Below are 10,881 nucleotides of genomic sequence, written 5' to 3' on the forward strand. Positions count from 1 at the left end.
CAATTGTATTCGAGAGAAAAAAAATCGAGCTCAAAGAATATATGTAATATTTCACATTTATTATTTTATCTCATGATATTCATCAAATTTCATCACGATCACCCATCGATATCTTTCGAATATTTTCGTATAGTCTCTGTTTTCTTTCAGGTCTGCGCTTCCTCTTCCCTCCCCGGGAATTAGATGATAGGCGTAATAGCTGATTTTTTTTTTTTTTTGAATAATCATTTTATTTTTATCGTTAATTTTTCTTTAATCAATTTCTGACCACGAAACTATTCATTACTTCTTGTCAAAAATAATAGGTTATAATGAGCAGAGTATAGATATTGTCAATGGCGTGAAGGTAAAACGCTGTTTTAAAGAATGACAGCAATGTCATTCTTTAAAGTTCGAAAAAAGTGAAATTTTCTTGAAGATGTATTAAAGAGAATATGTAGAAAAATTAGGGATATAACTTTTACCGACTTTTATTAACTGTGAGTTAAGTCGAAGTCGCTATTATCGACAAGACATATTTATAACTAAATATCTATGTATATATTTAATTGTATATATTTAATTATATATATAATTAAGTCGAAGTCGCTATTATCGACATGACATATTTATAATTAAATATCTATGTATATATTTATAGTGCTTTTATTGTATGTATAAATATATATATATATATATATATATATATATATATTTTATCAAATACTTAAATAAAATATAAAAAAAAAAATATTTGATTGTAATTTATGCTGAATGATTTACTTTACGAATTAAAAATCTTTGATTGAAAAGATTTTGCATTAGATATGCACGACGGTAGGTTCAATGAATTTCTACTTTATCTAAATTTCTACCTTATCCAAAGATGTATTTTACGAAGATGTACATTTTAAACACAATCGATGAGAAAGGTTGTAGGAATTCTTTTTAGACTTTATATGACATTTATTCTGAAACGATTATATCTGATAAATATATCAATATAAGGAATAACGAAGTATCGATATCTCTTATTTATCAAAATATTTCGAAATAATAATAAGATCTTTATATAAATATATATGTATACTAAATTACTCGGAGCATTAATATAATTAAATTAAGCAAGAAACAGAACACCATAGTAGCGGTATTTCTCTCACGAAAATTAAACTTCTTCCTGGTACCATTAGCAGGATGTACATCTGCACGTAGTCTTCATGTGAGAGTAGTTTTAATAAAGTTAGACAAAGAGAAAATGGGATACAACAATGCGAATGCATACGGTATTTTGCAAATGCATTGTGTATGCGCATGTATTGTAAATCTCAAGCCGTATTTGCATATATTTTATCGGTGACAATCATTTACATTATCATAGCAATCATAGATACCGTTCACTATAGTACGTATAGTATCGACTCCGTAAAATAATTCAATCGCGTACAATCATTGAGGATCGTTAATTCCAGAGTTAATGAAAAAAAAAAAAAAAAAAAAAAAAAAAGAAGAAGAGAAAAAGATATTAACAAAATCTATATCAATGATAAAAATATGCGTTTTGTTAGTTCGTTGAAGATTTTTTTTTTATAAACTTCTTTCATGTTTCCTTTTTAAAGGCTGCATAGTCAGTCGATTTTACATCCTGGCCTCGTGGTACGTGCCAGAAATAGACGACGGTTTCCCGTGTTATATACGACGCAGGGGGTGCAACGACATTTGAAGATCGTGAACGAACTCGTGAAACATCCTCAGTTCGTCAAAAGTATCTCGTTGTCACGGTTCTGCTTTTCTTTCGCAGAAAACTTTTATTCTTTAACTCGTATATTCAAATAAAATTTTCAAATACGAAAACAATCGTGATTATCTTTAATGAAACCTATAAAGATCGAGATATATTGCTCGGTCAATTTCGATCGAGAGGATCAATGAACTACGCTTATCATCTGCTCTTTGATTACGTGAATTAATCGCCATTTAACCAATTAGAGGAGAATCAAATTCGCGAGGGTTAATCTCGAATGAGTAGCTGCAAGAGATTTTAAACTGTTCCAATGTCTGCCGAGCAACACGTAAATAAATCGATCAATTAAATCGTTGGGAAGTAATTATATCAGACGGGAATTCTTTCGGAAGTTATAAACAGAATCGTACGATCGAAAGAGAGCTTTTTACTAGTACGTAATTTTATTTCAATTTTCAAGAAGGATCATGGATAAAAATTCTACTGGGCCAATAATCAGGATGTCATCATCCGGAACTCATGGAGCCGGAGGTATCGAATGTTGTTGCTGTAGATGTTGCACCTGCATACACATCGAGTTCCTTAAAACTTTGCCGGGAGTCGTAAAAGTCTTCGAAACGGTAAGTTACGGTCAGAAATTGTATACTATTTAATTAATGAAAAAAAAGGATAAATCGATTTTTTCGTTAACGTTCGTACAGTTAATTAAGGAAATCTTTCTTCTTTTATTTTTCCTTTTTCCATTTTATTTACGTATATACGGAATACTAAACAAGATCTTTTAGGAAATCCTTTTTAAAGGAAGACAACCGTTGCAACTGTTATCGTAAACTCGTTAACTCGTGCATAAACGGAAATCGGTTATCGTTAGTTAGTCTAATTCGAGCGTCGACTTAACATAGTTTGAAAAAGTTTTGAAAAAATTCATTTTAAATCGTATTAACGATGTCATAAAATTTAATCCAACATAAATTATTATTATTATTATTCGCTACGTATTTCCATTATTCACAGGTAATTAGCGGACTCATTCAGAGTTTGTTAGTCAATTACGGTTTAAGGTATAGTACGTCCATTGGATCTGCCTTTGAGGGATCTTTGACGACGTCCTCGGCCTGCTTTATGATATCCACCGTTTTGTTGATCTGCTATGTAGTCTCAGAAAAATCTTACAGACTTATCCGTTCATCACTTTTCGTATGTATTATATTATTTTTAATCGATAAAATGATCGTAGGAGTATGCTTGTTAATATATTTTTATAAAAAGATACTTTGTTTCCAAATAATATTTTATATTATCTTTTTCTCCTCTGAATTAGAATTATATTTTTTTCCTCTGCTAAAAATAAAATATCAAGAATAACTTGAGTTCGGATCGTCTCGAATTTTATTTCCACATACTCGTCTATATTGCAAACTGCATATCCATGTACATATTTAATATTTTTAAAATACATATGAAACGATTGTACTTGTTTGTTATAGGAAATGATGTTCAATGCATTGGCAAGCTTTTTGTACATGAGTTCTGCCTCTTACCTCGCCTTTTCAACAAAGTTATTTCTCTTGCCTGAGTATTATCTAAAGCCAGGATTTGATGTTTATCCTGCTATGACAGCAGCTTACGTAAGTTAACATCTTTTTCCTTTGTTCTTATTACTTTATATAAAGAAAATAATTCGTCTATTATTTACAGATTATGAGCGGAGTCGTTGGAGTATTACACGGATTTGATGCATATTTCTCCTTCATTTATTATAAAACGGGCAGATAGATTTAAATGTTAATAGGACCGAATTTGATAATACTGCAGATCGGAACATTTCAATGTTGCACCTAAACGTATTGATTAGAACTCAGTCCATAGATATTTAATTATAGATAACATCAAAACGTTTAGGCGTTAACGTTAAAATATCTCATTATGTATAAGCAAGGTATAGGAAAGATCCCTTAGCCGGGGATGACGATTGAAAATGATGAGCGTTTAAAGAATCAAGAAAAATTTCACAATTCCGACGAATTTTCGTATCCTCTCGTTGATGGAAGAGGGCCGGTTTCGTTGTCGCAGGAAATTGATCGTAAAGTGGTACGAACAGTTTATTTCAGAGCTATTGAAAGTGAAATAAATTGTTTAAGTGCTCGGGCCCGGTGTCTCGAAGCGAGAGAAGGCAGGCGCGAACGTGCTGGTCTGTCTAGCTGGCCATCTAGACGTTCTCTTTGCTTATTCATTGCTCACGGCTCACCAAAACGGTGAAATTTTGCGCGCACATGAAAGGAAAAGAGAAAAAGAAGAAGGTACAGACAGTATAGATAGATAGATAGATAGCTAGTTAGATAGATAGATAGATAGATAGTCAGGTAGAGAGAGAGAGAGAGAGAGAGAGAGAGAGAGAGAGAGAGAGAGAGAGAAAGCGTTAATTGTTCGTGAAAAAAAACGGAGGACAACTCGAATAGTCTCATTCTATTCCTCGAGTTGAATGTAAGATAAACAATTAATTAATTATCGCAAAGTTGGTACCTACGAGCAATGCCTTTCCAACGAAGTTTCATCCTGATAAGATAAATTCTTAATGCGGAACAATAAAATGAGAATAATCTCAATAAAAGTTACTTGCAGAATTTGTTTCGCGCACGTTTATTCTAATAGTATTGGCGCGAATAGCGTACCATATGCCCGAACGTTACTTAATATAATAAAAGAGTATTACTTTTAATAAATTTTGTTAAATAATAATTTCCTTTCATTTTCTGGAAAAACATTTTCGAAATATTCCAAATGATCTTATTAAATATATATATATATATATATATATATATATATATATATATTTTTTTTTTTTTAATATTTAGTCATTTAATATTACTTTACTCTTTGGCGAATGTTTATACAGAAATGATCTCGCGTACGTAATGACTGACAACAATGTCTTCGATTTTATCATCAAAATCAGTTGATTTTTTTACAGAATTTCACAGAAAACAACTTGTGATCGTCTTAATGAGTTTCGCTTGAAATTGTAAAAGGAAAGGGAAGTAACAACGACCACAATAATATTTTCCTTGAGATGAAGAAAAAAGAATATATTTCCGTATATATATAGATACGAGTACGATAAGAATATATTGACTCATATTAGAGTTTCAAGGAATTAAATCAAATAGATTTACGTCTCTATCAATTACAAGCACGAAGAATGTATGTAAGTACGTAAATACTTCATTTTGTTCATTATTTTCGACGAGGACTGTACGAAAAGCGTGGCTGCAGGTCATTTCAATGCGTACCAGGTTATACCTGTGTCCTGGATGGTGAATGGGAGTTATACACGTCGATCCTCACGGACCTCACCGTGAGGTTTCTCCTTTCCTCTATCTCTCTCTCTCTTTCTCTCTCATTTTCTCTTTTCTTCCTCTTGCACTTCGTATCTTTCTCTCCCACTCTTAAACCTTATTCTCTCTCTCTTTCTCTTTCTATCTCTCTCTTTCACTATTTCCCTCTCTCTCAATCTCAGTTTCCATCCTTCTTTTCTCTGGCTACCGTCTCCGTCCTTCCAGAGTGAGCTTCGACGAGAGGCATATCGTGTGCTAGTCGAGGCATGTGCTCGCCAGTTTACCTCAGGATCTCGAACCGGTCGCGACGCTACGTTCGGAAGATTCCAAATATTCGAGTTATACGAGTCGTACGAGGTCAAAGCTTGAGGGTCTAATCCTTAGCCAATAGATTTGAAATATTGCATTATCTTTCACATTCCTTCTTCTATCTTCTTAGCTTATCTCGTTAAATTTTTGTTTTTTTCGACAAAAGTGAAAATTTCTTTGGAGGATTTGATTTTCGAAAAAAATGGGAACGCAAATGCGAAGCGTCGTCACCGATAAACTCGCCACAACCACCAAAGGTAAAGAGGTTCTTTTGTAATTGGAAAAGTTGATTTCCCAGATCCAACTCGTTGATTTCTCGTAAAGGAAATTACGAGAAATAGTTCTGGTATTTCTTGTTACTGTATACGTGCGTTTTCGTATCCAGTGATCCAGATGAGTCTTTTTTTGTTTTTTTTTCCCTGTCGAGATATTTGTTTCTCTCTCTTTTTTTGTTCATGTTTTTGTTTTCTTTTATATGAGTCAGGTATTTCCCATAGGAATTACTTCTGTTACTACCTGTGATTGTAAAATTTTATTACATTAATATCTTTCGGCTTTTATTTTATTTCTCTTTATTATTTTTTACTTTGCATTCTCAACGATTTTCACAGAGAGAAGGCGAAAATCATTCCAGGGCATTGATTTATTGGTTTTTTATATTATCTGGATACAAACAAACGATAATGAATGCGGCTTTGAAACTGATCGACGAATATTAAATTTGCTCGTAAATTTTTAATACGAGGAATTTCGTGATGAGAGGTCAATAGAATATTCGGATATTACGTTTAAATTATTAAACAATGTGTCAGGAAATACTTCAAAGAACGAAATCCATACCTCTCAACCGATTTCGGAATTCCATTACGGCGAATGTTCTCTTGAAAGTATAAAATCCTTCGATCTTGTGCCAAGATTGAAACGTTTTTTCTTTCTTTCTTTCTTTCTGCCTTTTGTTTTTTTAATGTAGAAACGGGAGCAATGTACTCGAAAGCAAAACTCAATAAATGATTTATCGTACAATATTCTTTTGACCTTTGAATGCACTTAGTTTGTGATGAGTCTCGTCGTTGCGTCGGTGATTTCGAAGGTGCTTGCCAAATCAAATCGTCGAACGAGTAAAAATATTTTCTTACTTACGTCGGTAAAAGCATATCGACGAAATAACGACCTTTATCGTATATAAAATCGAAAGAAATGACGAGGTCTTACAAAACGATGTACAACTGAATACTTTCTCGGAGTATCGAATACGACTTCATCGCCACTTTCAGGAGAAACTGGAACGTGCGATTTTTCATAGAAAACTTATTTTAGTCCGTCCTTCATTGTGTATCGTGAAATACATAATTAAATACCGTTTTCATCCGACTTTTTGTCACGAGACTGCAAGGAAAGAATCAACAGGTGCCGAAGTTCTGAGTTCCAGCGCGAATCCTCGTACATTTTTCTATATAGTATACTAAATTCTTGCGGAAAGTTTTGTTGAAATGACTAAACAACAATAATACTATTCCGAATAATAATCATTATCAAAACAATGGGAAGATAATGTGTATTGTTTTTCTTTTATTTTTATTTTCTTTTCTTAAGTACAAAATAATACGATATTATGTTATTTGAAATTTTCGGTCTGTAAGGTATCTATTATTAAATCTTATTTTATCGTTTATCTACAATTTTATGCCACAATACAAATTTATGCCACTTCAATGATAAAATTCTCATAAATTTCAAGATAGTCTCGTACGTCGTTAATAACTTTGCACATTTCAATTCGAAATAGTTACGTTCGAAAGTGAAAAACGGTCCAGGGATTGATTGCCAAACGATCTAACTATTCTGGAAAAATATCATCGAAGAGTTTAATTGAAAACGTCCGACCAATCTAACTTACAACGTGTGCTTTTCAGGAAAAAAATGTCAACTTTTAAGCGACTATCCTTAAAAGCTTGCCGAAGGAATGAACGTTTCTTAATCAAACTTTACCAGATTCGCTATTCATTCTTTTCTTTCTGTGTTGCGTTTCGAAGGAGAACAAGAAGAGAATGTATGGTTGTTATCACAAAAATAAGAATGACGCGAACTCATTTTTGTTGAATAATAATAATAATAATAATAATAATAAATAAAGCTCGGTGATGTGATAAATTTGTCACGGAGTGTTTCGGGTCCCGAAACTCTATAATAAATATATAAAGAAAGAAAAAGCAGTAATAGTGCGTTTATAAAAGTTGTCAGAAGCTAATAAGTATAATTAATCGGTAAAAAGAAAAAAAAAGAACGAAATCGTAAAATTTTAAAAGAGAAAAAAATTGTCTCGTTGTTTCATGACGATACTAATTAATTTAATTTATTTATACTAGAAAGTAAATTAATGAATACGAGATTCCTTTTTATACGAGTAACCTTTCGCTGCGAGCGTGAGTGGAAAACGCCTGTCGTGTCGAATTGCGATTATCTCGGCCTATCGGAATGAGGAGGAATATTTCTCTAGGGAATAGGTTCCTCTCGGACCTTATAAACATTACTACGGAAATGGACTCGTATATTATCCTCTGTTTTCCTATTTTTTTTTCTTTTTTTCTTTTTTTCTTTTTGGTAGGAGATTTTCGCTAAGACCGGAGACATTCGTATTTCAAGAGTTAGAACTCTTATCGAACTCATTCTCCTGTAAGATTTTGATAAATTGATAAAAAGCACATTAAATGTTAATTATGATGATTTAGAGAAAACAAATGTCGATTCATAAAGTTCGTACATTAAAGAATATTTTAAAGCAACTTTTGTTTTGCACGACTAAAGACCATTATCTGGTCTTAGGTAATTAAAGCAGCTGGTTTATCGTAAAATATAATGTTTAATTTATGAATAAAAACCCAGTGAAAATTATTAGGAACGATGTAAGAAATATTGTCATTTTTCCAAGTCCATTCATCTAGTTAAATGCACGCGGTTTTACGATTCTTGGAAGTTTGAGGAGATCTTCGTTCGGTTGTGCTATTGTATGAGCGTTCTATTGATAATGGTATATGGTTATATACGAACAGGCAACTCGCTGTCTCGTTATTCGAAAAATGCAGAACGGCCTTAGCCGTCAGGAATAACTTTCACACTAGCAGGTACCGACTGGTATCGGTCGGTGTATGCTCGTTTTCCTTTTCCTTGAGTAAGTGTAGATGTGCGTATATCTACGTAAATACGTACGTACGTACGTACATACATACGTACACATATACATATATATATATATATATATATATATATATATATACGTGTATGCGAAGACGCGGACGAATAGGTATAGCGAACTCTGGCTAGTAACGTAATCGCAGGTGTATGGTTGTACTATGCGAAGGAGAAAGAGACGTTCGATCGTTAACGCTCCTAGAATTACGCTCGTTCATTTTCTTTCTTTTTTTTTTTTTTTACTTTTACCCCACGATGACAAAGATAAAAATCTAGAAATTAAAACGAGGAAAAAATTCATAACCATTTGTACCAAGAACAGTACATCCGATATAAATTCTAATGCGGCATGCCTGACCCGTCCAACTAGAAATAGTTCTTGTGAAATTTTAGATGGCACTTCCCGCTTTTCACTCTGACCTATACGTCATCCTGGATGATCTACGTGCGGTTCGGCATAACGAGCCGTCTAAAAGCTCAAACTTCAATGTCGTTGTTGTTTATCTTAAAAGGTCCTTTGACGTTCAAAGTGACGTCAATCGAAATGTCAAAGTCTAATTCTTTTGTCTGCATTTTTAGTATGAATGCTCAGGTTACTTACCTTTGCTATTGTGAAAGTGACGTAACGCGATCTCTATGCGCGAACATTAGAATGCCGATCATTGGATGATCTGCTTCCAGGATATCGTCTTCAATATGCGCGTGGAATAATGCTTATTTAGTATTTATTGACCATTAAATAAATTAAACAGGGATCTAATTCTTCCAAACAATGACGCATCCTAAAATAATCTTATCATCAAGTTCCACTTCCATCGTTGCGTTAGAAACCAAAGGTTATCTTTGATCACGTAGTAGACAATTTATATATGTATACTTCAGCGAAGTTTGAAATTCTAGCTTGTTTGTACCTTGTAAATGTATCAATTACATAGGTACGTACGTAACGATGATATGTCATACGGATATACATAACTTTTCCGTGTTAGAAATTTGATTTCGAAAAACAGCCGGCGTTCTCGTGAGATTAGAATGCAATTACTTTTTGTTTTCTCTATTGGACAATGCGTTTTTTAGACTGGTAATAAAAGTGTTGTATAATTGAACGCTTTTACCGTGCACTTTCTATTGCGCAGCTAGGATGTTTGATAAATATAATGATAAAATAATTAGTGATATGTATATATACATATATATACATACATACATACATACATATATATACATACATACATACATACATATATATATATATATATATATACATATATATACATACATACATACATACATATATACGAAATAACTGTATTAAATACGTTTTCAGGTATATCTTGGTCGACTACAGAAACACCTTTCACACCGGAAGAAGAAGATGCGATTGTAACTTTGGTCGTCGTAGTAATTGGTGTAATCGTCACTATTGTTATTTTATTTTCAATGGGAATTTTTATCGATTGTAAACATCAGTAAGTAACAATTTCTTTTCTTTTCTTTTTTTTCTGAAAATCATTGAAATTTTATATAATAATAAATGATGTTATTATAGAAAGAAGGAAACATTTAAGAAGAGGAAACCGAGACTAAAAATGCCACAAATTCCACGCGTTCGAAGGACACAACCTGACGACGTTAAGTCCTTTGCCTCCGATATGTGTCCAAACGATACAACCGATTCGTTTTCAACGAGAGATGCCATAGTTTGATTATCTTCAATCGAACGATTCTCTTTTCGTATTGACTGATATAAGTGCAAGAATTTCGTTCGAAACAGTCGAAGAAACAGAAACAATTAATGACTTTTTTCTACGAACTTACGAAAAAATTTCACGAACTACGTTGATAGGATATTATATATCCATTACTACTACGAAGTCGAACGACATAGTGTTTTATCGCTGTGATTTATGCAATCTTCTTTTACGTAACTCTTCTTCATCGTGCTTTTTTTTCCATTGAAAAGCAGCAAGAAAGAGCAGGTACCGATTTATTAAAACTAACGAATTATCGATCATTGGTCGATCAAAGTCTCTTCTCGATTGTTTTATACGATTGCGCTGGGTTGCTTCTCGATTATTGATTTTCAAATATAAATTGAATTGAGAATCACGTACAACGAGATTCGAATTATCGTAACCAATGACCGTTTTATTGGAGAGGTTAAACAAATAGAAAAAAGTATATCACTGAAAATATTTGATACATGTCTCTCAACAACCTACCATTAATTTTTCTCTAGAATTGTTCCAACGAATTTATATATGTAATATATAAATATATATATATATATATATATATATATATATATATATATATATATATATA

The 10,881-nt window shown here is 32.6% G+C and overlaps 2 protein-coding genes across 5 annotated transcripts; both read left to right on the forward strand.

Moving 5' to 3' along the window:
• Positions 1-778: 778 nt before the first annotated feature.
• LOC124956485 (protein singles bar) lies at positions 779-4,442 on the forward strand. 3 transcript variants are annotated; one of them, XM_047512362.1, is made up of 5 exons: positions 779-2,083; positions 2,184-2,343; positions 2,738-2,920; positions 3,211-3,351; positions 3,422-4,442. In XM_047512362.1, exons 2-5 carry the CDS (start codon positions 2,191-2,193, stop codon positions 3,497-3,499), a joined length of 555 nt encoding a protein of 184 aa, XP_047368318.1. In that variant the 5' UTR covers positions 779-2,083; positions 2,184-2,190; the 3' UTR covers positions 3,500-4,442. The 3 variants fall into 3 exon arrangements, with proteins under 3 accessions (XP_047368318.1, XP_047368317.1, XP_047368316.1); XM_047512361.1 differs by having other exon boundaries at positions 780-2,051; positions 2,187-2,343; XM_047512360.1 differs by having other exon boundaries at positions 783-2,051.
• Positions 4,443-4,628: 186 nt separating this feature from the next.
• Positions 4,629-10,813, forward strand: LOC124956486. 2 transcript variants are annotated; one of them, XM_047512364.1, is made up of 3 exons: positions 4,629-4,932; positions 9,884-10,025; positions 10,106-10,813. In XM_047512364.1, exons 1-3 carry the CDS (start codon positions 4,923-4,925, stop codon positions 10,260-10,262), a joined length of 309 nt encoding a protein of 102 aa, XP_047368320.1. In that variant the 5' UTR covers positions 4,629-4,922; the 3' UTR covers positions 10,263-10,813. The 2 variants fall into 2 exon arrangements, with proteins under 2 accessions (XP_047368320.1, XP_047368319.1); XM_047512363.1 differs by lacking the exon at positions 4,629-4,932 and adding an exon at positions 4,986-5,624.
• Positions 10,814-10,881: the final 68 nt, after the last annotated feature.

Source organism: Vespa velutina, chromosome 22 (genome assembly GCF_912470025.1).
Source record: "Vespa velutina chromosome 22, iVesVel2.1, whole genome shotgun sequence".
Classification (NCBI taxonomy): domain Eukaryota; kingdom Metazoa; phylum Arthropoda; class Insecta; order Hymenoptera; family Vespidae; genus Vespa; species Vespa velutina.